The sequence below is a fragment of the Etheostoma spectabile genome, chromosome 9, assembly GCF_008692095.1.
Source record: "Etheostoma spectabile isolate EspeVRDwgs_2016 chromosome 9, UIUC_Espe_1.0, whole genome shotgun sequence".
Lineage (NCBI taxonomy): Eukaryota > Metazoa > Chordata > Actinopteri > Perciformes > Percidae > Etheostoma > Etheostoma spectabile.
Genome location: NC_045741.1, coordinates 9,343,609 through 9,370,626, shown reverse-complemented (window position 1 = coordinate 9,370,626; position 27,018 = coordinate 9,343,609). Strand labels below are relative to the sequence as shown.

At 40.4% G+C, this 27,018-nt stretch overlaps 3 protein-coding genes and 1 long non-coding RNA gene across 8 annotated transcripts; 1 reads left to right on the top strand and 3 right to left on the bottom strand.

The window, feature by feature from the left end:
* Positions 1-1,986: 1,986 nt before the first annotated feature.
* LOC116696254 (regulator of G-protein signaling 2) lies at positions 1,987-4,971 on the bottom strand. Of its 2 annotated transcripts, XM_032527087.1 has the most exons (6): positions 4,748-4,971; positions 4,547-4,636; positions 3,976-4,037; positions 3,642-3,808; positions 2,377-2,589; positions 1,987-2,346 (listed from the first exon to the last, which is right to left on the bottom strand). In XM_032527087.1, the coding sequence occupies exons 1-5, from the start codon at positions 4,840-4,842 to the stop codon at positions 2,401-2,403; spliced, it is 603 nt and encodes a 200-aa protein (XP_032382978.1). In that variant the 5' UTR covers positions 4,843-4,971; the 3' UTR covers positions 1,987-2,346; positions 2,377-2,400. The 2 variants fall into 2 exon arrangements, with proteins under 2 accessions (XP_032382978.1, XP_032382977.1); XM_032527086.1 differs by having other exon boundaries at positions 1,987-2,589.
* LOC116696257 (uncharacterized) lies at positions 4,527-24,624 on the top strand. Its single transcript, XR_004333663.1, has 4 exons — positions 4,527-4,539; positions 12,197-12,199; positions 13,728-13,737; positions 24,535-24,624. It is a non-coding gene; the product is annotated as an uncharacterized LOC116696257 (long non-coding RNA).
* LOC116696256 (regulator of G-protein signaling 21) lies at positions 15,736-19,246 on the bottom strand. 4 transcript variants are annotated; one of them, XM_032527090.1, is made up of 6 exons: positions 18,667-19,241; positions 18,257-18,316; positions 17,869-17,933; positions 17,550-17,716; positions 17,146-17,346; positions 15,736-17,113 (listed from the first exon to the last, which is right to left on the bottom strand). In XM_032527090.1, the coding sequence occupies exons 1-5, from the start codon at positions 18,744-18,746 to the stop codon at positions 17,158-17,160; spliced, it is 561 nt and encodes a 186-aa protein (XP_032382981.1). In that variant the 5' UTR covers positions 18,747-19,241; the 3' UTR covers positions 15,736-17,113; positions 17,146-17,157. The 4 variants fall into 4 exon arrangements, with proteins under 4 accessions (XP_032382981.1, XP_032382983.1, XP_032382980.1 ...); XM_032527092.1 differs by having other exon boundaries at positions 15,736-17,346; positions 17,869-17,930; positions 18,667-19,246; XM_032527089.1 differs by having other exon boundaries at positions 15,736-17,346; positions 18,667-19,238.
* On the bottom strand, positions 23,537-26,911 carry si:ch211-117l17.6 (regulator of G-protein signaling 21). Its single transcript, XM_032527088.1, has 5 exons — positions 26,638-26,911; positions 26,420-26,515; positions 26,287-26,336; positions 25,970-26,136; positions 23,537-24,751 (listed from the first exon to the last, which is right to left on the bottom strand). The coding sequence occupies exons 1-5, from the start codon at positions 26,712-26,714 to the stop codon at positions 24,566-24,568; spliced, it is 576 nt and encodes a 191-aa protein (XP_032382979.1). The 5' UTR covers positions 26,715-26,911; the 3' UTR covers positions 23,537-24,565.
* Between the last annotated feature and the right edge of the window lie 107 nt (positions 26,912-27,018).

The window sequence follows — 27,018 nt, the reverse complement described above, 5'->3', positions numbered from 1 at the left end:
CACACACACACACACACACACATTCTTTTCTGGCCATTCGGGGTTTCCGGTAACAAATGTACTCCTCTAACCTGGAAGCCAGCAGAGCATACGCTTCTGCAGAGCTGCCGGTGTAAAAGATGACCTCATTACACCATGACAGCAGGCCACAGTGTCTGAGGACAGAGCAGGAGCTGTCAGCCTGTCAGGAGCAACGTACGGGTGACTGGCCACTGAACGCGTCTGCTACGAGTTCAAGGCTGGAAACAGCCTCTGTATCAGAGAGCTCACACACAGCAGGCAGGGGCGGAAGCTCTCTGCTGTCAGTCAAGGTGTTCTTTACCAGTGGTGGAGGAAGTATTCTGATCCTTAAAGTGCTCAAATTATGCTTTTAGGCTTTTTCCCTTTTCTTTATTGTGTTATATATCTTTTTTGGGCGTGTTATAGGTTTACTAAGTGAAAAAGCCCAAAGTCCCCCCCAAAGGGACTAACTTACCATCTCCAACAGAAAACACTGTTCACAACCTGCTCCAAACAGCTCTGTTGTAGTCCAGCCTTCACTTCCGTGACAAACATGTGTCACTTTGTTAAACGTGTTAAAATGCTCGCCCTAGTTGCTAGCGTGCCACGCCCTCATACTCTGCTTCTGACTGGCTAGTAGTCCTTACCTAGCTACTGCGCATGTGTGACTCCCAACAAAGATGGAGCAGAAGTGAGACGCCTCACTCTGTAGCTAAAACAGAGAGCTCAACACACAGGGGGAAAATAGGAGCTGCAGCAATGTGCAGTACCACAAATATGGTGTTTTCTATGTTAAAAAAATAAATAAAACCACATAAACCTATTCTGGTACAACCTTTAAATACAATTATGAACCTGAAAATTAGCATAAAATGAGCACTTTAAGTAAGAATACTAATGCCGTGATGTAAAACTGAATCAGAATCAGAATGAGAAAAGGTTTTATTGCCATAATAAGTGCACTTATGTGGACTTTGGGGAACTTGGTGAAAGGTGCATACATATACATTACTATAAAATGAACAATAAATACAGAAAAAAACAAGTGTACAAAATAACGGGTTGCTGGGGCAGTGCACAATTTGAAAAAATTAGAACATAGCTATACAGTATATTATTACTGGGCAGTTTTATTTATAACAAAACATTTATGAACTGCATGTGTTTTGTGTGCCAAAATGTTAATTTGTAAAGTAACTAGTAATTAAAGATGTCCAATTAATGAATTGGAGTAAAAGTAGAAAAGTGGCATTAAAGGAAAATACTCAAGTACAGTACAAGTACCTGAACATTTGTACTTGAGTACAGTACTTGAGTAAATGTAGTTGTAAAATTCATTTTCTTTCCCATTTCCTGCCCCGGTATCAGCCATAACCACAGAATTTAACTTCAAAAATAGTATTCTCTAAAGAGAAATATCCTGCTTTTTTTTAACTGGTTACCATACAACTCCCTGTAGTCTTGCATCCCCATACCGTCCTCCAAAGCGCTGCGGAGGACGTGGAGCCACCGTGCTTCTGCAAAATAACCTCGGGAAGGAACTTGTTTTGGTGGAACATTCAAAAATTGGCATGTGGATATAGACTAATACATGGATACTGTATATAGAATAAACTCACTATGAATGTTAACATAGGAAAAAGTATTAGGCTCTTCCGGACTAAGTACCATAAATTGTCATATTTGCATTGAATTTAGAAATAAATGCATCAGAGACATTTCACAATTGAAAAAAACATTTAATTTCTTGCGCAGTCCAGCTGCCTGCAAACTTAAATTCACAATCAACACCTGCAGCAATTACAATAAATAACAGTTTTTGCACTTTTTGTGTAAACAGCTCCAAGCACATCGGTGAAAATGAAAACCAGAGAAACAGAGAAAGCCATCAGGTGTGTGTGACTGTAATGTAACTCTGCAAAGTCTTCAAGTGGATGTGATTACAGAAACACGTTCTAACAGGATCGTCAGTGAGAGATGGGAGTCATCTCAGCTTTGACTGCAGTTTCACTTTAACAGCATTTTCTTGAAAGCGCATCATTGACCAAAATACCAAATTCTAATAGCGTAATAAAGGAAGAGCAGGTAATGGCCCAGTGAAGTAAATGTAACCCTAATCCCATCCGGTAGAAGTGCTCTGAGCGCTGCGTGCTGCAGCATATTACATCCTGCCTAATCATCCTGACGTCATCGCTGCGAGCTCTCAGCAGGGCAAACAAAAAAATGGCTTCACTTTTGCATTTTCTGCACTCACCGTTATTGTTTGTGCTCAGGATGTGCATGCAAGGTCTATTATCCCGAGGCAGTGCACCGAATGAAGACCATCAGCGGTCTATTCACACAGTTACAGCGGTAAACAAATGACTTCAGGAGTGGGTGGGTGTCTGGTTTGACTAGGACTTAATGTGCTTGCCCTCTCCCCCTGGCAGCTGCACACAGTTCTCTGTAGAGGTCGGAGTAGATAAATCTGGGGTAGGAGTTGTTCTCCATCAGGCTGTAGACTTTCCTCTGAGCTGCCAGGAAGCTGTCCGGATTGGGCTCGTGGAGACTCTGGGCGATGGCGTTCTTTGTGTGGAAATCAAGGTTTATCTGTGACCAATAAAACAGCCGTTATGAGCCTTTGACAACCTTTTTTTTGAACAAAGAATCCCTCCTTTTGTCCTTAAAGTTGACTTTGACTTTGAGTTGGATTTGGTTAAAGTTGACCCCTTTAAAAACGTCTATGTCTGACATATGTTTTTTTTTTTTTTGACCAAATTACCACAAAAAAATGGACTGGATTCCATGCAACGCTCTTTGCAAATACAATTGATCACTTTCCTTCTTGACCAAACTCATCTGTATGTTCTTAACTCAAATAGTAGGTATAATTCTACATAAATGAGGGTTAGTGACCACGAATTCCAAAACATAGTGTAAAACTAGTGGTAGTAAGGTAGTGAAAAGGTAGTAAGGTAGTGAAAACTAAAAAAAAAAAAGTCTGAAAAAGGGACTAAAATGGGAAATTTATGTCCGTCTTTGACCCGGGAGGACCACACAAGGGTTGTAAAACTTGAAGGCAGAGCCGGATTTAATGGAAAGATTACACTAGGCAAACTGCATTTTTTTGGCTCCTCTCCAAATGGATACTTTATTTGATGAATAAACAAGATTACTTTTTACTGCCGCATGATTATTATACTAATTTAATTAGGTATTTTAATGCATCTAATTTAGGCTCAATCAAAGGGCCTGAGAGAAACTTGTGTAAAGCTTCTCTCTTTCTCATTTTATTTCTTAATTTTAATTTTTTTTTTTTGCGAAAAGTCGTGGTGTAACCGTTATGCCAGCTAACATACAGAACCAACAACATTGTTTTACTTTACTGAACTTTTTTTTTTAAACAATACAATAATTTATAAACATATACAAGTTTAATTGAAGTGTTAGATTGGATTGGATTTAAAATTATTTTAAAAAATAATACTATATAATATATTCTATTTTTTGGGACTTTTTCCTCTTACTGGGGCCCCCTAGTGGCCAAGAATGTCATGCCTAGATCCGGGCCTGCTTTAAGGTACATACATTCTGATTAAAATCAGTTAAGTGAAACTTCTCAAATAACTCTATAATCTAAATGCTATAATGGCTGCTGTTACCTCTTTGGGTGCTTCATTTTTAATGAACTCCTCGTAAATATTGTTGGCCTTGGACGCCAGCTCTTTGTGCGATGTGAGGGTCCTGAAATCCTCACAGGCTGTCCAAAACTCAATGTTCTCTTCGCAGAACTCAGACTTCAGGAAGATACAAAACGCAGCTTTACCATCTGTGTGGTCGGGGGGGGGGAAGTGTTAAAAACAAGGCCAGAGACATAAGCCTAGGGTAAAGTGAATAAAAAAAGCCATGCTGCCTTGGTTTTACTGAGGCCAATAAAGTGACCTTTGAGACTCTTTTATGCCATCATGCACTAATAGTGCTGTGAGTGATGCTTACATTTATGACTCAGTAGTTTGTCAAGTGACTGCGCCCATTGGTGCGTGTCATCAGCAGTCGGCCTGAAGGGAAAGGACATGGATTGTGTTATAATTACAGAAAAGTTTGAAATGCAACACTGCAAAATCTCTCAATTTTATGAAAAAACATTGCTATCATTCCTCCTGTCATTGAATCAATTGAATTGTTTATCAGTCTTAATTGGGTTACTTTTCCTTTACTATGCAGTATGTCCATGCTGATATAGGCCATGCTTGATTTGAGACATAGCCATAGTGATCTGGTTTGGTTTCATTTGGTCATAAAACAATAAATACATAACATACATACAACAATACAAAAAGGGGAACGTACTAAATAGATGAATAAGAGTGTGGATCATGGGTATGCGAAGACAAACACCATGTAAAGTTGAATGAAATAAGTTACATTTGAATAAATATAAATCTAATTTAAAAAGTAAAATACAATGCAATTCAATATTTAAAACTGAGTAACCTATAACTAGCATGAAGCACTTAAAACACATCAAGCATAATTATGACATCATCCTCAAATTGAAAGGTCTCACCTGTAAGATCTGTTTTTCTTCTGATTTACTATCGACTGGGAGGAGTTGGACTTCAAGAGAAATCTTATTTTGTTCCTCCAGTTTTTCCTCCTGGAGCCAAAAGAGAAAATTCACTCAGTGTTTTTTTTTTTTTAGCTGTGTAATGCTTTTACAAGGTCATCATTGCCCAAATCATTCCTGTTAAACACCACATTCACTTACTTTAGCCCCTTCTTGTCTGTGGACAGCTCAGTGGGTTTCATGCAGTCAGTGAACGCCATGTTTTGGGATGACACCAAAGCAAGGCTCTCTCTCATGGTTCAATCTCTTCTCCTTCTCCCTCTTGACTTGTCAGGAAACTTTATAGTTTCTCTGTCCAGCCACGATCCAGAGTGTCACAGGCGGGAGGCGGGCCTGACATTGTCTTTAATGTGATTGGCTCTTGTTGTGTAAACAGTGACTTGGCCCTGTATGACTCTCAGGCCCTAAAGCAAGGATAGGCTGTCACTGCATGAGCTTTCCCTCCCTGTGTATCCTGTGCGCTTCCATTTTTACGTCATAAGGTCAAGATGGGACGTACATGGCAGACCCACTGCCTTTATTCCTAAAACTGCAGTGTTTTTCTTTTTTGTCCATATTGCAAAATTGCTGCTGCTTTTATTTGTACATTTGCAGGGCATCCTAGGCATTGCTACTTCTACTTTCCTGCCTATTTTGCTAATTGAAAACAAAGTGTACTCTTTAATATTCTTAAATGAAGGAGTACAAAAGCACAGCACCCACCACACACACCAGGCTCGGTCATAAAAGTGCCTTTCCGGTTTCCAGGAGCGGTTGTCCTTCACATGACACTATCTTGGATGTACAGTTGCTTTATTGTTTCGCAACACTACCTGCAGCGTTCACGTTGAATGAATTACTCACACAAGGTGTGGATCAGTGAAGTGTTTCTTCTGTCATGGTGGTATTTTGAAATATGACAGGTTGGTACATAGATGATGCAATCTCCTCTTGCGTCTATGGGTGTTCATAAAAAGGAAATGCTGGCAATGCTGAACGCATAGTTCATGCAAATTAACATTCCTCTCATATCAACTTCAGTCTATAAATACACTTTAATAGGCTAATTGTCTGTCATTAAGTCCACTAATGATTGTTAGGACAAAAGATGTCTACATTTTTAGTTAAAATTGGCACACGTTGTTTGAAAGTTTGAGGTTGTCTCTTTGGACACCTAGGTTAACCTCTTTCAAAAGCACCTTAATAACCATTTTTCAGAGAGTAGCTAAAACCGGAAACATTGAAATGTAGTTCAGTCAGTTAGCAACGCATCAGCCGAAGGATTTGACCATTTATAGCAAAGATAATGTGGTGGAAAAAGCTTTGGTGTTTAAGGAAGCTCAAGTAATCCGTTGCTGCTAGGACAACTGATCCCCCATCAACAAACACATGAACGCATGAACATGAGATCTTATTAGAGTCAACAATACAGAAACCTTCAGCACCATAGCAGGAAGTTAGATGGAGCTGCGTTGGCATGAGGGTATCAGTCATAGTGAGACCTGTCAGGTTATGAAGGTGCATAGGAGCTATGAAGGGGTTATGATAGTGCATAGGTTTTATGAAGGTGCATAGGTGTATCAATGTGACTGAGATTGTAAGCATGAAATATGCAAGTTCGGTGCTCTTCCTGAAATCCTCAGGCTGCTGCGAGAGTAGTTCAATGTAACCTTGACATCTAAAAAATGTAACTGTCAACACAGTCTCAACGTGACATGGAAAACTTGTCCGTGGGCTGTTTAGTTAAAGCATCATCCACGTGTATAGTTAAAGCATCATCCACGTGCAGGCTGAGGAACAGCAATAGCATGCTGAAACAATAAAGCCCTTTTGGCTAACAAAGACACAAAGTAATACTAGCAATTTTAGCATTGAAGCTATAGAGAATCCTGGGTAAACATGTTCTTTCTTGTGGATTCTCTTTAATGCCATCAGGGTGGCGCTATCTGAAGCTGGTTGGCACCCGGCCCTTCTCAGTTGTAACTGAGAGTGGGTCTGGGGTATGATTCATTCACAACCAATTTCCAAAAGCGCGTCACCCACGGTCACCGCTCAACTGCCTCTGGGCGCAAATTGGATAGACCTAAAACCAATCAGAGTGATGAAGGAGATGACATATGCAGAGCGACGGAAAAAACATCTCAACCAGCAAGCATGTTACCGTTCATGTAAATTTGCTGCGCTATCGTCATTGTGTAAAGCCGGCCTCAACGGTTGTGATTCGGGCCTCGATTTGGAAAAATTGGAAATGGTCTTGACGGGGCTCTTGGTAAGACGGAGTTGCAGAGCAAATCTCAAATTTGACGGAAGTTCCTCAGGTTTTTTCCCAGGCTAAAGCTATCTAACATCGCAGGATGTCACATGCATCAATGTGTAATGGTTGCTAAGTTTAGACCTGCAGGTCCAGTTTTTGTACCCAGCAAATAAGTCGTCCACACCATCTTCACATTACACAATCCCTGCCATGTTTCCATTCAGCCATCGTTTGCCAACAAAGCTATGTATACAAAAATGTTTGTCATTCCGCTACATGTACAGGTATTTCTCTGTGTGACACTTCACTGGGAAAGCAAACACAAATAAAAAAAAAACAACCTAAGGGCTAAAAATACAAAACTACTAGGGCTGTGTCGATATGCAATGTGAACCCAGAGTTGTTAACCGTGGTCAAAACAATCGTACTAAAAATAACTGACCGTGCTGAATGAGGACGTAATCTTATGTTACCCACCAAGAATTAGCTAGCTAACGTCATAGACCAAGCACAGTAGTATTAGCTACTTGTCAACCAACATCTTTACAGTAGGCACCAAATCACTTTTCCTCTTTGGTCCCCCTAGAGGTTGGAAGCGGAATTGTCCATTACCGTTACCATTCCCATTATTCTTATGTCTGATTGGAACGGTGGTTGAAACGATTTTGGAAACATTATTTTAAGATCCAAAATAATCTATGGTGTTGGATAGATCAGTATTGAAATCATTCAGTATTAATAAATAATGTCTCGGTTGTGTTTTGTAAAGTGGCATGTAATCAATGACAAAACATTGCCTTGTGCCAGAAAAATAACTCCCCTCCCAACCCCCTTACCATTCAAGCACTGTGAACTCCTTATTCCAGCAACAATGTAGTTTGACGTTGACATCATACCCCAGAAACATCTAAAAAATGAAACTGTCAAGTTCTAACACAGTCTCAACGTGACATGTAAAACTTGTCTGTGGGGTGTGTAGTTAAAGCATCATGCTTTCTACCATGTGCAGGCTGAAGAACACCAATAGCAAGCTGAAACAATAAAACCCTTTCCGCCAACAAAGACACAAAGTAATACTAGCATTTTTAGCATTGAAGCTATAGAGAATCCTGGGTAAACATGTTCTATCTTGTGGATTCTCTTTAATGCCATCAGGGTGGCGCTATCTGAAGCTGGTTGAAACTAGACCCTTCTCAGTTGTAACTGAGAGTGGGTCTGGGGTATGATTCATTCACAACCCATTTCCAAAGGCGCATCATCAACGCACGCCGCTCAAAGGCCTCTGGCCGCAATTGGATAGATCTAAAACCAATCAGAGCGATGAAGGAGATGACATATGCAGACCGACGGAAACAACATCTCAACCATCTAGCATGTTGCCTTTCATGGAAATTTACTGCGCTATCGTCATCGTGTAAAGCCGGCCTCAATGGTTGTGATCGGGGCCTCGATTTGGAAGTTCAACAATCTACACATCATCTTAAAACTGTAAACATTTAAACAGTTTTGAAAGTAATTTCCCTTCAGTCTTTGCTTGGGGAAACTTACCATTTAAGCACTGTGAACTCCTTATTCCAGTAACAATGTAGTTTGACATGGACATCATATCCCAGAAACACAATAAGAAGGGCAGTTCTACTGAGGAACAGGACAAAACTATGTACAAAATAGGCACAACTTGTTCTTGGTTATCTGTGCCATAATGCATATGAGTCACCTGCTGTGTTGTGATTATCGGTGGTTTGCAGCTTTGCAGGGTGAAAACACGGTGTTCGCCCTGTGTGTTTATTATGACGTGCAGACTGTGTGTAAGCAGCCGTCTGTTTAGAAGTGGATAAAGAGCAGAGCCAAGTTTCCACTAAAGCATGAGGTCTGTCCAGACAGCCTTACGCAGAAGGTGATTCCCAGCACTGGCTCGCAAAATTTGTCCTCTTTGTGTTTTGGGAGTTATGGTATTCAGAAAGCCCGGCAACACTCCGAACCGGTTTTTAGATTTCTTTTTTTTTTCTTAGCAGCTATAAGCTCAAAACCCACGTGCCTAAACCTAGCATGGCACTTCAAGTGCATAAAGAAAGCTATTGCGTGTGTGTGTGTGTGTGTGTGTGTGTGTGTGTTTGTGTGTGTGTGCCATCTGTAGAAAATACCTTTGTGAATCACTCTGGCTTCTGCACATGCACTCGGCCCTGAACAATTAGGAGCTAAGAAGAAATGAAAGAAAAACAATGGATGGTAAGTACTCTGAAATTGACTCTCCAATTGGCTGCAAAGTCTATAGTTCATGACTTAAGTTCAGCTAATAAATGTGGGATTAAATCCCGTCAGGACAGCTGCGCCTCTGCACCTTGTTAAACCTCATTTATTTATTAGGATGGACTGAAAAGACAGTTGACATTTTAACTGAATTGTTATGAAATGTTTTTCACAAATAAGCCTGCTATTGGATTATTACTAATAAACAAATACAGTATATTCTTTTAATATGTTTTTTACTTTACCTTGAGAGAAGAAAGAAAAAAAAGTTGCATGAAAGAGTGTTAGAACAAATTTTTTTTTAAACTTTTTAAGGCTTTATGCGCTTACAGGTACGCACACAGTCTTGACGCCCATGCTCCTTGGACTTCCCATGTCTCTCATTTACATACAGAGGTCACTGTGTTAGAGAAGGAAGGAGTGATCGTACCATGTGTGCCCGTATTCTATAGTACAACTCTATCAAGTTTCAAGTATGTAGCGACACATTTTAGAAATACTTAAAAGGCCATATGTCGTTATGCGCACAAAATCTTCTTGAATGTGTTTTGGATTGACCCTGTTGCCCCATGCTGCAATGCACAAAGACATACAATGAAAACTAATTACAACTAACCATAGAGGAGGGAGACCGCTCTAGGAAGACCATATAAATAATTAAATTTATAATTTATACTGTTTATAGATCCCCGGTGGGGAAATTACAATTTACACTCTGTTTTGTTAGTAATCACTACACACAGGCCGGAAATACACACACACATGCTCAGGACCTATTCATGCACAAATGGAGAGATTGAAAACAAACATTTCTATCAAGTTTTGCACCATTTCCTGCTAGCACATGTTAAAATTATTAGTAGCCTCTATCAAAGTATGGATGCACTCTGTAAACTGTAATTGGGACACAGCAAATATCTTGCATCCTTCAGCTACACCAAAGCGTTAGGTGGGTTAAAACTCTGGGGGTTAGGGTTAGTGTTGATTGAAAGATCGATACAACATGTTGCCAGCACCTGCAACCAAATCAGCATGACAGGTGGAGTTTGTTACCTACTGAGCAGTCTGTGATGACCCATTCAGTGCCTCCTCCTGTGTACATACAGCATGTACTGAGACCAGCAGTGAGGAGGGGTTGGAACTTGCCTGGGATCTCCCTTTCCTGTATGTTACACTGTCGGGCAGGTTAAGACAGGAGCAGGAGATACTATCTTCCAACCCTATGCTAGGTGCTGGGATGGCAACACGTCTCCATAGTGACTGATAGGTGTTCTGTTATGTTGGGTTGTTCTGATGTTGCCGCAGGCAGTACACCATCATGGCTGACTTTGCGGATGCAGACTCAGGTCACGGCACGTTTTAAATGAAGGTTTAACTGTAGGGAACTACTTTTGCTGGCTGGCTGAGAATATAAGCAAGCTTTCTGTCTGGAAGGTTATCATGTGGACACAGCATATAAACTGCACATCAGTATTTATTGATTTATTAAATCACATTTGATCTTCTTCCAATGCTAAAAATCATTGTGCTACTAACAGTGGCAAAACATAAACTTCAGTGATCCACAGGGAGACATTTGGTCAGTCAACAGCACATAAAGGACAAATCCTATATGTCCATAAAAAAACAAAAAGAAATGCAAGTGGAAATTATATTGCTCTGAGGCCAGCCAAAGCCAGTAAAAATCACTATGTGACACCAGTGAAATATGATACCAATAAACACAGACACATTCCCTGAGTTAATACAACACAAGCCAGTACAAAGCCAGTCCAGAATTATAAAAATCACCCAACCACTCCTAAATACAAACACAAGGCGTACTGTACAATACATATCCACACACACACAAGGTGAAGTCGGCTGATGGCAAAACGAGACTTACTGTTCTGAGATGCATCATTAACTGTGCAATTAATTTATCATTACTTGTAACATAGTCCACGGTACATCCACGATATTTGCTCCAGTGCCGCCAGAAATTCCCATTACTTTTTGCTTTTTTTGTGTTGGAATTCTAAACTCCAGTGGATGTATGAATAAATGCTCCTCTCTGCAGGGTAAATCCAGAAAACTAGCTAGACTATCTGACCAATCTGAGTTTTCTGTCGCATGACTAAGAGAACCCTTGAACGCACCAACCCGTTCTCACTCCAAACTTGTAAAGTATGGACGTTTGGGTAGTGGCTGTCTGCGTGTGATGCGACGAAAAAGGCACCGTTTGGCGTGTGTGTGGAACGTACTGGGGAGAGCAGCATCTAGATGGAGTTTAGCGAGTAGAATGTAAGGAGGTTGGGGTAGTGGATGGGTCAAACACAGGACTTTCACCCAGGAGAGCAGGGTTCATGTCCCGTGTGTGTCCTTAACCGTCCCGTTATTGCAGTGTTTCAGGGAAGCAGCTTTCTTATTTAACCGGACCGTTGTTCCCGCGTGTCACGTAACCGTGAGCCCACCCACAAGCTTTTCCTTAACCTAACAACATCAAAAGGGACGCCAATAATCCAGACCAAGCGTGTGTGAAATATAACATAACAACGGCAAAGACACCTGACCAAGCGTCCGTATTTTACAGGATGGGGGGTTGAGAATGTGTTGAATGTACACATGTTCCTCCAAAACAAGTTCCTTCCAGAGGCCATTTGCAGCGGCCCCGCTCGGCACCACCCAAGACGATTGTGATTGGTTTAAAGAAATGCCAATAAACAAGGGCACTGTATTCTCCCATTGATGTGGACTAGCCAGACCTTCCTTAACAGCACTGTGGAGGAAGGTCTGGCACTGCGAGACTACTAGTTACATAGTTAAAGTGATAGCTCAACATTTTGGGTAATCCACTTATTCGGCGCTAAAGCCAGAAGATGTTAAGATTATCTGAGCATCAAGACTGGAAACAGAAACAGCTGTCTATTGTCATTACCATGAGACAGCACATAAGGCCATGACTCATCATTTTTACTTTTGAGTTTTTGTAGGAATTAGGCAGGATATAACGTTCATTTGGGAGCTCTGGGAGTGCTCGACGGTGGATTCTTGAGATAAAATACTTCAACACACATGGATTTGCGAATGTTACTTGCCAAGATACATTATAGAACATACATACACAGAAAGTAAGCAAAACAACAAGGAACCAGCCGTTTAACAGAAGCTGACGTTAAAGAATCCACAATGCCTGTAATTGGACCAGTTTATCTGTTATGGAGAATCACAGCAATTATAAGAATACATTGGAAAACAAAGATGAACGCTCGCCAACAATAATTGCAAACTGTATGCGGATGAAACCAGAAGATAATTATGCTGACACCTTAGTAATCAATCAAATTCAAATGACATGCCAACTCTGTTGCTGTGATGGTGCTGAGTATTCCTGCATGTTTACCTGCTGTTAAAGAGTCTCCCAAACATTTGCAACCAGTAAGACTTTATGGGTTATCCGCAAAAGAAATGACCTCAATTCATGAGGAGCACATTGCAAGTTTAAAGTTGTACAAGCCTGTTACGCATGCGTGGAGACTGGCTCCCACAGAAAATAGCCCCCAAAGTTGTTTGTTCAAGCAGCAATTACGACTCATATTTATGTTCATAGGGGTGTCTATACCGTCTATAAATTACAACACCGAAAAGAGATGCAACAAAATATTTATTAATTTTACTTATTTTAAAAAAAAGTGCTGTAGCGCAACTGGCAGGAGACAAGTTATAATTGAGGTAAGTTTGGAGACACTACCTTATTTAATCATTAAATTAATTAATATGTTTTTTGTATCTTTTTTCGGTGTTGTAATCTATAGACGGTCAGTCACATGATCCTGCGGGGCCCGTGGTGGATGAGATGGTAAAGACATATGGCTCTGCCTGTATAGAGTGCTTACCTTATTAATCAACAAAGTTTGGGTTTCCACAAAATGGTTATTGTGCTCCGATAACGTGTGTGGGGCAGCGGCTTAAACACAGTCCCATACTAGCAGCCTAAGGTCTGCTTTTTTAATCTGTTTTTACATGTTTAACTGTTTTTAACTGCTCTTTAATGTTTAATTTCCTATACTACAATGTAACTTTTATTTTCTTATTTAATTTTGAGTGTTTTTAACTGCTCTTTAATGTTTAATTTCCTATACTACAATGTAACTTTTATTTTCTTATTTTATTTTGAGTGTTTTTAACTGCACTTTAATGTTTAATTTCTTCTACTGAACTGTAACTTTTTCTTTTGAACTGCCCTGTTGCTGAAATGTGCTCTACAAATAAAGCTGCCTTGCCTTTAAGCACTCGTCTAACAGCCACTGGCAGTAGCAGCAGAGAGCAGAAGCCAGCAGGCAAATGTTATTTAAATAAACTCCTGGTGTATTCACAAACTTTCCAGTCCATTGTTTCATGAGTACATAACCTATTTGTACTACTGTAGAAGTTTTGGGCATTATTAGTGAGGTCATTTACGAGATAAAACACTTGGTTCCAATAGCGCACTAAGCTAACCCGCTGATGACGCTAACTCGCCCAGTGTTTGACCCAGGTGAAAAAAGCTTCTTGGGGGTTTGTTTGGCTCAATGTCATGGTGCAAAGGGTGAAATTACTCCGAACCATCACTTTAACTAAGTAGTTTTTGAACCACGACTATTACGATCTCTGGTTTAGAAATGAGGATGTAAAACACTCCTGTGTGTCTTATTTCCTGCCACCACTAATTCATGAAAATGCTCCTGTGGGTCGTAATAGAGGTTAGGAATGAACAACCCATATTGTCGTATGGTTTTGAGGACATGTAACAATCTTTGAGCAATTACGTGGGCGGGCTTACGGTTCCATGACACAGAGGAAGAACGGGACAGATGGGTTTAGAAAAAAAAGCAACTTTAAGAAACATTACACGCAGGACACAATCCCCGGTCTCCTGGGTGAAAGTCCTGTGTTTGACCCATCCACCGCCCAAACCAACCTCCTTACGCAGATTTTCGGGCTTTCATACTACCCGCTACCATAGTCGCTCCTAATGCTACGTCATCTTCTCATTGACTTTACATTGGCATTGTTTTCCGTTGTGGCCACACAGACTTTTCTCACTTTCTTTGCCACCACAACGTAATGAGGTGTTAACAGTTCGTGATCATTTCACAGAATCCTGTGATACCAAGGTGCAATATTAGTTAAATGAATTTTCCTACTATCACAAGTCCAAATGTCTGCCGTTAGAAAGGCCTGTTGGCTGACATGGGAGGGTCATCAGCTGATCAAGCTCACCTGGGCCCTCATGCTGTAAACGCTGCCACATGCATTCATTCCCTTTGTACAGTTGGCATCTACCCTGCAATACAGTATTTTGGTTTTCTCCTTCAACACCGCCATAGCCAATTCCCACACACACACACACAGCCATGAGGTCATTGCTGACATGATTTTTAAAAATAGGCCTTACCCTGCGTGGACTTCCTGCTTTCACATTCCCTGAGCCAGCTTGTGACAAAAACAATGTAAACTTTGGTGTGTGGTGTTTTAAGCCCCCAAGGTTAGCCAAATAGAGCCACCATACCCTAGTTTCTACTTAGTGGTGTGGATAAGTAAAATATCAAAATTGTGCATAGTTACCAGGTGGTAAACTTTAAATTTGTAATTTCTTATAGAAGATATGTTGAGGGTTGAGATCACATTCTATATTTTACCTTCACTTACTCACCTTACTGAGCCCCTGTGCGTTCACATGGCATGCAAATTAAAGTCAGACACAATTTGTGTACAATTTCAATGCCTTTCAGTGTTTTGGTCCAAAGACAGACTGACTTATGGGTAGGCAACGATCACTGTGAATATCTGCCCTAAGCAAAATGAACGAACAGCAAAAAGAAAATCTTACCTTCTGTTGAATAGTGTTTCACACGTGCTACATTTCAGAGATAATCTCATTTCTCACAATGATTGAATTTTATAACAAACTGCAAGTGCACATCTTCCTGTTTCTATAATCACATGTGCACTTCATTTTCAAGTCAACAGATGCTTTTCAGTGATAATAAAAAGGTTTAAAGGAAACTGCAAGCACCCATTTCCTTTGCACGATATCGCAAGGAGAATTTTTACCTAGATGTAATTTCTCATTAAGAAAGTTTGTGCTGGATTGTCTTTTTTTTATAATATTATCTTCTGAATTACTGTATATCTGTAATCACTTTCTCCTTTTTTGGCGGGCTGTGTTTACCTTCTTCTAAATTTAAATGCTGAAAATGTTTAAATGTAAAGGAACAGGGGCATTTTTTAGGAAAACGATACAGTGTACTGTATATATTTTGTCACTCAGTAGGATGGAGTGTTAGGACAACTGCACTGTAGTTGCTTCTCCACAACAATGAAGTGTTCGACCCACCAGATCTTGGCACAGCTTTCATGTTTCCATGATTATGCGGTGGAGTATTGCTTTAAACATATAACAGACAATCATTATGCAAACATCCCATTAATTTTCTAATGCACTGTTTTAAGATCCATTTCACTGGAAGTGTGTTGCTGTCTTCTTTAAACAGTCAGCGAGACTTTCTGAGCACAAAGCGTTATGTGTAATGTGAAAAATAAGGAAGCAGAAACTAAAGACCCTATTGTGTGCATGGTTGTGTGTGTGTGTGTTACTAAAAAAATGTCACATTGTTCCACGAAGGCCATTATTAATGCAATAATTTAATGTCATTAAACTAACATTGTAACAAGCACTTCAACACCGCAACAAACATTGTACTCAAATGGTGACAAATAACAATAAATAATACGCTGTCCAACTTTTAAGTTAATTTAACTATAAACCCCAAAGAATACATTCAATCAACAAGCTTTGGAAAGCAGTAATAAGGCATATTCTTAAGCTATACAAGGAGTTTTACCATCCTATCATGCAACGTGAATTATCCTATATCTATAGAATTCCACTCAAATAGTTAAGTACATTAAATCACAACTCTTGACACTTCAGTGCTGTATGAATTTGGTTTTGACTAAGTTAACGGCCAGTAGTCTTTTGCTGAGGAATTCAGTCAGACCCCACTGGCCCTAAAAAGGGAACTTCTTAGCTGCTGCACTGCAGAATTTTGTTCAGATTCCACGCCAAAAAATGTGCAAGATGTATGCTTTGTTGTCTAAAAAACATATTGAATCCATGTTTTTATTGAAATAAAATAAACTGCTACTATATTTTTTCTTTGGAAGGGATAATGATATTGAATAGTGGCACACAATATCACCCATAGAAGCTACATCAGTTTAAAAAAAGAAAAAAAACACACCGGGCCGACCAAGAAAGATCTCCTTTTAAAGTGTCCCAGAATGCCTCTTGGAGAACTAAGCGGCCTTCTGCAACCCTTTACTAAGGAGGACACATCACTATTGAGTCTTGTGTCCACTATGGATTTGGTGTCTGCCTTAGTGCTGTCATTAGATGATTGTCCAACTCTTTTTGGGACGGCCCATCCTGTCTCAATGGCCTATAAAAGCTACAACTCAATACTCACTTGCACTCTCTCAGACACACGCACACGCACAAACCCACACACACGCAACGAATCAAGTGTGACCGTTGCTTCTTACATCCTCTATCTCAATCTGCACAGGAAACCGGAAACACCTCTGCAAAGAAGGCCGAAGGAAGTCTGCTGCATGGTTTGCTTACGTAGCTCCACAGTCAGAGCGGGCGTCAGTCCCCTCCCTGATTCATTCATTGTCAAAAAGTGGTTAATTCTCCCGCGTATACAGACTTATCATCCAGTGCAAACACACACTAAAGGGTCATTAAAAGCTGGTGGTGTTTATTTGTCTTCTTCTCACACAGTCCTCAGGTGTGACATGCTCAGTGTTGGGATCCTCCCATGACGGGACTAAGGCACACAGATAGCTTCAGGAGTGACGTCGGCGGAGGTGCGAGGCCTCTGTGTGTGTCCGTGTAGCGCGCGGGTTGACCCTCCTTCCTTCTTTGTTGTCAGTCCTCCCTCCTGAAGGGACTCAAACATTCCAGTTGAGGGTTTTATGTTCTTTCTCTCTCTCTCTCACTCTCTCTCTCTCTCTCTTTCTGTCTCCCCCCTGAGCTGTGCTTTCATCCCTTCGTGGCGTCAGCGGCAAGGTTTTCCAGGAGAGTTCTATAAATGTCCGAGCGGAGGAACCGCGGATACGAGTCTCTTTCCATCAGCCCGTAAACTATCTTCTGAGCGTCGTCAAAGCAGTGTATGGTGGAAGTCTTGACGTTCCTTTTGATCTGCTCTCGGGTGTGATAGTCGATGTTGATCTGGAGTGAGGCAGAAAGATAGATATTAGAGGAAATTGAGCCAAGAGAGAGAGTGAGATTTCAGACTCAACATGTGAGCAGGCACTTCTCTTATTTGATACTCTTGCCAGTGCTCTATGTATCTTCATTTTTTTTCAGTCTGATATATTTACATCTTCATATGCTGTTATATGTAGGAGAGCCAGAGTGTGTGTTGGATTTACCTCTTTAGGAGATTCTGCTTTGATGAACTGCTCATAAATCTTCTTGGCTCTTGAAGACATTCTGAATGAAGACTTGATCTTCTTGTACTCCTCACAAGTGAGCCAGAACTCAATATTCTCATCGCTGTATTCAGATTTGAGAAAGTTGCGAAACGTGGCCATTCCATCTGTAAGAAAGCACAGAAAACCCAGCAGGCATGAAGCACAGATAAAACGTCCTTCCAGCTAAAACACCAGATATTCTCTTTAAACTCCCATTCTCACAAATATCATTTACTGTTCTAGCAGTATTCTCGCCCTCAGGGGAAAAGCAACCTACATTTAGACTCGAGAAGCCTTTCCAGTGACTGTGACCATTGTTGGGTATCTTCTAAACTTAGCCTGCTGGGAGAGAATGCAAGTTAGATTACTCAACCAGAATCAAATTTGGGTAAAACGTTAAATATTAAAGCCCGGGTGAAGTGCAAGGGCTGCAAGGACACAGACGCAGTGTAATTAAGAAAGCATAGCAGATGTGCTTATCAAATTCATCCAAAAATGTCAAACCATGGGATATGTTGGCGTGCGTGTGTGCTGTGCCAAAGCAAACATGGTGTCTGTCTCTAGTTCATTCGAATCCTTTCATGATGCCATAGATGGAAATGATAGGAGCAGGCTGGCTATTTTAAAACTGAAATGTATGCAAAACACTCCATAAGTCTCCTTACCTCTCAGAGCTCGATGAGTGTGAGAACATGCACTGGAGACGGCACATAAAGTTCTTTCCACTGTGTAGAGATAGGAAACACACGTAAATATCCCCGTTGGATTTACTGCTGTTAAATTAGCTTTCAGCGAATCTGTCAAAACATGTTGGTCATGTTAGTAATTTGAAAAGAGAGCAAGTGGTGTAGTGAAGTTAAACGAGATTATTAACTTAAGCTATTTCCAGAAGATACCATGAAACAGCCATAATATTCCTGAGTGGGCTATTGTGCCTGAAAAGTTTGTCGTGCAGAACTGAAGAAACAGAACATCACTTTGCAAATACATCCAGTATTAAATAAATGCATAAATAATTCTTTAGAAGCCAGAACATTTGCTGGAAACCCCAGCTCAGCGATAACGTTTCACTCACATGTTCTTGTTTCTCTTCCTGTCATCTTGGTCCATGATGAAGTGCTGTGTGTTGAGTGGTTCGACGATTAGGCTGGGCATTGTCTTATTAAGTCAACACTCTCAGGCTCTCGGTCCTGGTCATGCTGCAGCTGAGAGATACTTAGGAGGGTTCCCCCTACGACGCGGCGTTTTATACCAAGGTTTCCTGTTGCTATGGACCAGCGCTGCTGGGATACATCAGCAGCTTAGCCCAGACTGAAGAGGAAGCACCCCTTCCTCCTCCTTCTCCTGTTCCTCCTCTCCACCTACCTCACTGTTAGAAACAACACATACTCGCACTGTACTGCATGTATGCCTCCCTCCTTTTGATGCCGTACTCTCTATTCTGCCTCTCTGCCTTTTTCCCTACTGCTGTTGCAGATCTTTGCCTCCTCCTGACTGGACAAGCCAAACAGATGGGCTGAAAGCATGCTGTGTTCACATTTTTTTTAGTCTGGCAGCATAGATGCAAATTACAGCAACAGTTTACTGTGATAGGCAAATCGTAACCTTTGCACACTGTGTGTTTAGAAAGGCCTCTGAAATGGGACTGAAATGGAAGCCTGTTGAAGACATATGGAAGGATTGCTCATCTGTCTTGTACAGCTTTTGATCTCTGTCTTTGTTCAAAAAACAGCAACTTTCACATTTATTGATTGATCCCACCGAAGGAATTTCACAAATGTGGCGTAAATTCATGCGACACATGGCCACAGCCATGTGTGAGAAAGAGGAAACAGCAAATTATTGCAACAGAGGGACTTGTCAAGGAGGCAGGAAGTCCGAACATTTATCAGAGCGTCACATCATGACCACGCTCAGCCACAAAGTTATTACTTTACTGTCAAAACCTTCCTACATATTTCAAACTGTAGTCTGAAATACTTGTATGGAGGGCAGAAATTGCTGTATTTTTACATAAAATATAAATATCTTAAGTATAGAAAGGCTTGAAAATCACTTTAAAGGGAGGTCATGTTGCCAACCCTAACATCCTGTAAGAGTAAGGTTTTTAGATTGATAAAACCATGGAATTATTTATGTGTAAGAAAATAAAGAAGACAGAGAATATCCAGAAAGTACCTGTAGACACACATTGGCATTCAGACTCATTTCTATTACCCTCAAATTAAAGAAATTGTGACATAAGGGTAGTCCGGCCAACTACTACAATAATAAACATGGATTCCAATGCCAATGTCAACACTGATTCATACGCATTTGATGGACCACAGCTTTTTACATCTGAGCCTGTCAGTTTTTCATGGGACCGGGAACAGACAGGGGTGAAGAGAAATAACCGGCCTTGGCCAGAAATCAAGTTGTGGTGTGAGAACTTCTAGTGACCTGGACAGGCTCTTGGTGAGTGACTAGCGTTTGCTGAACTATAAATTACCAGCTCTGACCCTTGACTTTTCATTTTTTCTTGAAATCCGTGCTGCTGTATGACATATATTGTCTGCAGGCAACTGCAGAGGATTGGAACTGAAGAACGAGATGCTGGAATTTAAATGCTTCAGCATCCTATCCGGAACTTATATCTTATCTTAAAGCCGAGGGCATGCTTAAACCAAACTAGTGTGTACAAAGTGTTGTCTAGCCACGTCTACATAGCAGTTCTGAATGGCCACACTCACACTCCTGTCATGGAGAGAGGCGAGTCTTAATACTGGTACACATTTGCTAACCGCATGCCCTTTGTGAAACTCTTTCCTAAAAGGCATTCATGGTGTTGCACTTGGCTTTACACATGAAAGTGACAGAGGTAGATGTGTGAAGAATTTAAAAAAAAAAGCTTGAAAAGACAAATTCACACCCGGCAAATTTTCACACCTCTGCACACACTGCCAATCACTGCATTAAGTGGGTGTGATTTAAATAGTCACAGTCAGAAAGCTAAGGGAATTGTCTGAAGCAGTCCCCCCATTTCAGATATGGATTACATTTTACTAATTTCTTAAACTGCAACTCATTCATTTTGCCATATAGACGTGGTTTCATGTTGAGGATTAGGATTACGGTTCGAGGTTAGATGATAAAAATAGGCAGCCAAGGTACTAACAAGTGTAGTAATACAACAACTACTGAGCCAATATGGCACCCACCAAATAAGACATTTTAGTCAAAAAAGAGTTATGTCGGAACTGGTCGCAAAACGTCATTGTTTAAAAAAAAATCATGAACGTTTTTTTGGCTTGACCAACTAGAGGCCCGAGAATCCAGAGCTGTTGGTATCCTTCTTCTCAGGAGCACCACAACATACTTCTCTCACAGAGGTTCTGTCACTTGGTGTAAAAAATCTGCTACAATTAGAAGGAAAGACTTGCAAATGTAACCACGTCTCCTCGCTACACTCAAAGCTTCGGTCTAGGAGTTACACCATCTGTCTCTAAATTCACATTGGTCTGACGGACATTTCCATTTGATGCATTATTATTCTGCTCATTCTGGGCCATGTTAACACAGCTATTTATCTTGATTGTTTTCCAAAATAGACATCAGTCAGTTCAAGCAGCATTACAATGACAATGCAATTACAGCGTAATAAGTACTGTTGGGCTTCCGTGGGTATTTTTTTATATTATGAATATGTATTATGGTGTGCAGGACCAATGCATATGTAATTCAGTCCCGGACAGTTTCCAGGTAAATGAAGATATTCAAGAAGATCTACTTATTAGTAGATGTGATTTAAATGGTATTATGATAAAATACTTCAGCATCTACTTCAGTGAAGATACAATAAAAATTGATCTTTTATATACTCAAAGAGCTACTTAACTAGACAAACCAAGAAGAGTAAATGTGACCGAGTGCTACCAGCCTCTGTTTCCCTGCCGATCCAAGTTATAATACGCTGACAGAAGAGGAAGCAGATTCTGAAAGGAAAAGAAAAGAATTGAAATACATCACACATCATACATCTGAAACAAGACTGAATGTATCTGTTGATTTTGGCCTATTGCCATTTGCTCCAGCTCACCATCTGATGCCCCAAGGCTATTCTGTTACAATCTGCCCTTTGGCTTGACTTCACTGATGCTGCTCTCCCTCTTTTGCCCAAACACGGTTCTAAGTACTGAGGCGTTGCAAAGAATCACCAAACACTGTGAACAGAAAGCTGTCACCTTTTATGTTTTATTGTGTGTCTACACGGAGGAACACGGCACTATAGAACGTACCACGAAATACATTATTAGCATGTAGAGCTTCCAGATCTGGCAGAGAAGTTCCCCAAGTGTGACTGTCTTGACGAACACCGTGCCATCGACAGTACTCACTTCCTTTTTCGCTACCATGGCAACTGTGCTGGGCTATGAGAAAACAGTGACGGATTAGGGTATAATACCATGTGATGCAGGAGATGTGAGACCTTTGTTATTTATCAGGAAAAAACCCTGATGTCCCAGTGTACTCAGTTACCGACTGACGAACATTAAAATAACTCACGAAACAGTTTATTCTGCAAATAGTTTCAGCCTGCTCCGTGAGAAGTTATTTTTGTATACAACTAATAAAAAACAGTTTGTAAGAAGAAGAAAACTGATCTGCCTCGACACGAAATGCTGATACTGAATGAATCAGCATCATTTTCACTGACAACATAGCTTTGTTTACTCCACTCGTGTAATCCAATACAGGGGCGGCTGTGGCAGAGCGGTCGCCAATCGGAAGGTTGGAAGTTCAATCCCTGGAGCCTGAACTCAGTAGCAAAAAGACGAAAATTTTCTAGAGAGGCTGGGTTATGTGGCAAGCGGTTTTTATCCAAAGTACATTTAGTACAGTATGTGTACATGCACATCAAACACAATCAAATGTGTTTATTATGTCATAAAAGTAGGCAACAAAGGTGAATAATATGATGTCAGATTTAAGTGTAGAAGGTCATGCTTGATATTGGTAATTGTCTTGGTGACAAAGAAAAGAAAACCTCCAACAGCAAAGACCATCCTTGAACCCCGATGGGGTATACAATCGCCTTCCCCCATGTTCCATCAGGAAATGTCACATTACGCATACACTTATGAAGACCATCATACACGGCTGAAAATGTTCAAATTTGTTAATTATTAGGATAAACCCCTTGAGATGTATGACTTCCTTTTCAAGGGGGTCCCAACATGTAACACAATAATTACTTAAAATGATGAAGCTGGGCTCCCAGATAGCTCAGTTGGTAGAGGTATATGGGTCTGACTCCGACCTGCGGCCCTTTGCTACATGTTATTCCCCCCCCTCTCTCCCCTTTCATGTCTTCTGCTGTCCCATCGAAATAAAAGGCAGAAAAGGCCCAACAAATCTTAAAAAATAACAGAAAATAATAAAGCTAGTTAGTGGACCTTGGTGTTGAGATTCACAAAAGATGTTTTTAATTGCCAGGAATTGCTGAATTAAACTTTCTTTATAACTGTGTAAAGCAGGGAGTTTCAACAGCGGGTGCGGGACCCCTTAGGGGTCCTCAGAGTCAACGCATGGGGGCCTCCAAATTAGTCTTAATTGTTGAATTTTTTACAAAAAACGTTGAAGATCCCTGGTACTGTTTCAAAAACAGCGTGTGCACGTTGGGTTCTAGTATGAAGTGAACAGGGAAGAGAGATGTTAAAGTTATAGAGCAAAAAAATATAGAGCAGTATCAAAAAGAAAATATCCTATTTTACCTATTTTACAGTGCGTGTAAAATAGGCAAACATGATAATGACAACAACTGAAGCTCACTTCACATTTCCTATTTTCTTTTTTGCTTCATGCCATTTCTTACACACGACTGGATAGACTGAAACAAAACAAGCTTTGTAAAGTTTCACCCATAACAATTTGGTTACGTGAATTATGAAAAACTCATCGTCCTATTTTATTCTCCACTTTTTAAGACTTTAATTTAAACAACATGATTTTTTTCTTAAAGTACTACTACATCTTTCAGGTCATTTCCCTTAGCAACGCATGTGTGTATCTCTGCCATCCCTGTCTGTGGGTGATGAGATTATTCCCCTAACAAGGCAGCACATCCAGTCCGATCTGTTACGCATCGGGTTGTCTGATGACTCCAGTGTTGTCGTTTAAGCCCTCCGTGTTATTAATAGCTGCCTCAGTACTCCTTTTTAAGGCACAATTTTTAGGAATAAGGCCATTTACAGAACAGTGTGAGATCAAGGGTTACCGCGGGGTTACTTTTTTCCAGTTTAAGTAAACCCTATCGCTGGTGTGTGGAGTCGTCTATGCACCTAATTAGAGGCTTTCTAAGACACGTGACCAAAGACAGACTCTCCTTGCTGGGTGAGCTGTGGAAACTGTTCTCTTTTTTTCTTTTGACTCATGCCCATCCCCACACCTCCAGTTAGACTTTCAGTGAGATAAATATAAATCGTTGTCTCAAAATGATGACTTTATGGAAAATCGTGAGAACGGAATATTAAGAATAGTTACAGATGATGGGTAACAACTACGCATCTCACGAACTGCATCCAAAGATGGTCAAGAAGTCACTCATTTGGTAAAACATTGAATTTTATTCCCATTTATAAAACTTTGAATGACATTTTTGTTCAACTCCATACTCTGCACAATCGTCATAAGTACTACTTACAGCATTCCTTCTCTCCTACGTACATATATTTTCCCCCACTCACGTTACATTTCTCTCTTCCTGCTTTGTCATTTTCCACAATAGTTCATCAAGACATCATCTTTCCCTCATATAAAAGAGGGTGATGTTTCACACGGTTGAAAACATTGTTTGAGTCTAGATTTAGAGCGATAGAGAGATGCTCTGCCCTTAAAATGACTGTTTTGATCCAGGCTTCACATCTCATACAGTGTGAAATAACTTTCCAAGTCAGCCAAATAGTAAAAAATCACTTTTGATGCAGTTTTTTGAGCTAAATGTACCACAGACTCCTGGATTTGTGCTTTAGACTCAGGTATGCATCTGAGTGCAGGAATCTGGGGCAGGAGTCTCTTTCCATCAGCAGATAAACATGTTGCTGGGCCTCATCGAAGCAGGAGCGGCTCGGCTTCTCCAAGGATTTCTTGATCCTCTCTCTAATGTGGTGGTCAACGTTGATCTAAGGAAAAACAGAGAGAAAACACTGCAGTTTGTTGAATGCAGTGGCATTTACATCAAATGGATCTCCCAGAAATCTGTGCTGTGCTTCAAGAGTGGGATTCAAGCAACTCGAAAACACCTGAGTTAATGGTTGTAAAGGGGGACATACTTGGGCCTTTATTTCTTTTTCGTAAACTTTCTTTACTTCACTTTCTAACTTTCACATTCATTTTTTTGCCCTGTTTAGGGTCCCACAAACCCTTATGCGGTACATTGATTTTTTTCTTTTCTTCTGACCTCATGAAAACCCAATATTGGAACTCATTGAAGTGTACGTACAATTTCCTTAGCTAACACTCAAAACTAAAGAAACAAACTAAAGGTGTGATCACATTATGGAAGGCTTGTCTGATCTTCACATGTTTATTTTGGTCAGAGGATAATCACACATATGAGCATGAAACATATTATTTTGCAAAGCTACCAACAGGATATTAATTGTAAAAATACTATGTGGTGACTTCATTTATGGGTTTAATTCCAAGTCTTTTAGCCATAAGCAGGCAATGTGCCAGTTGCAGCCAGTTAAATAAAAACAGACTGTGTGTGTGTGTGTGTGTGTGTGTGTGTGTGTGTGTGTGTGTGTGTGTGTGTAGACTAGTCGTGTGGAACTTAAAGAATGTACAAAATATTAGGGTTTAGCTAAGCTACAGCACTACAGTACAGAACAAAGAATGACCTGAAAATAAATGTGCCGAGACAAAACAATATCAAAATAAAAATATATGATAATGCCAATCTTTGAATTTAAGCTCTTAAATATTTTGTTACTTAGAGACTTTATTGCTCAAAGTTCTTGAATCCAAAATGGACTGGATTCCAGATTTTCATATCTGATAAGCAGATTCACCACTGGATTCAGATTTTATAAAATGCCACTCAACCCCAATCCGGACAACACCATAATCAGTAAAAAATGGCAACATTTAGTAGTCATCCAAACGACTTCATCCACTTCTTCTTTTTCGTGTTTTTCTTGCTGGTATAGGGGTGCCATTTTCTGTGTTAAAGCCATACCATTTTTCCCTGTTCTGTTATACTAATGTTGGGAATTCAAGTGCATATTTTTGTTGATGTTTAGGGAAATACATATTAGAGTTTATTATACTGTGTCCTGGCTATTCACCCAGCTCTGTCTCTTTTCACCATAAAACCCTAGTGTTACTGACAAACGGACCTCTCTGCAGGCCGACGGCTGGATGAACTCCTGGTAGAGCCCCTCTGCTTTCCAGCGAAGATCGTCCTGGGAGGTGGTCCACCTAAAGTCTTCACAGGCGAGCCAGAAATCGATGTTTTCTTCACTGAACTCAGACTGCAAGAAACTGCGGAATGCTGCTAAATATTCTGCAAAGAGGTACACGTTTCAAATATTCACTTTTTCAGTCTCATTAAAAAGATCACAAGGGTAAATTTGGGGCACACAAATTCAAAATAGGATTTCTAACAGATATTATTGTTCATTTGTTTTGGGATATTCTGAGTAACATTTCTTACTTTTATCGTGTAGCAATGTTTCCATAGTCGGGTGGAGTTTAGTCTGCCAACTGTAATAAAGAGAGAGATTTGAGTATTCTTTTACACTGTAATGTAAAGTCAGAGATAGCTATAATAATGACACATATGCTACCTGATTTTTGAAGGATATGTCTCATCATTTATGTTTTGTCCTGTGCGAGGCTGGATGTCCTTCTTCGGCCTCCTTCCATTTAGAACAATGTCAACTCTGCAAAACAAATGAAGTTAAACTCTGTGTTAGTGAATGTAAGGTTTCACATTTTATCTTTAAAAAAAAAGTTGGCATGTCCACTTTGCTCAAACTAACACTCAGTATCATGTGTGTCTTACCTTCTGGGCCGCTTCACATTTTGAATCAGATCCTTAATTTCATTGAACCGGATCTTTGAAAACAAAAGTTTTGGCATGTTACATCCCTGGAAAGGTCCTGTAAAGAGGAACAATATAGCTGTGGTTGTGGTGTCTGTGAACAGTAACTTTCCTCCTGCACACGCCTTTAACCTGGACGGGAAGGTGGAACGCCTTTGACGCTGAGGGCCTGCTGGTACAGGTATCTAAATGCCTGTTGCTTAGACTCAGGTACTGTTGTCACTGACTCACAGCTGTAAAATTCCAGTGGGATAGGATTTGCGTAGAGACACAAAATGGAGAGGGAAAACTGAAAAAAAAAGGTGTCCAGAGGTGGGCAGGGGCCTAAAAACACGCTGTTAA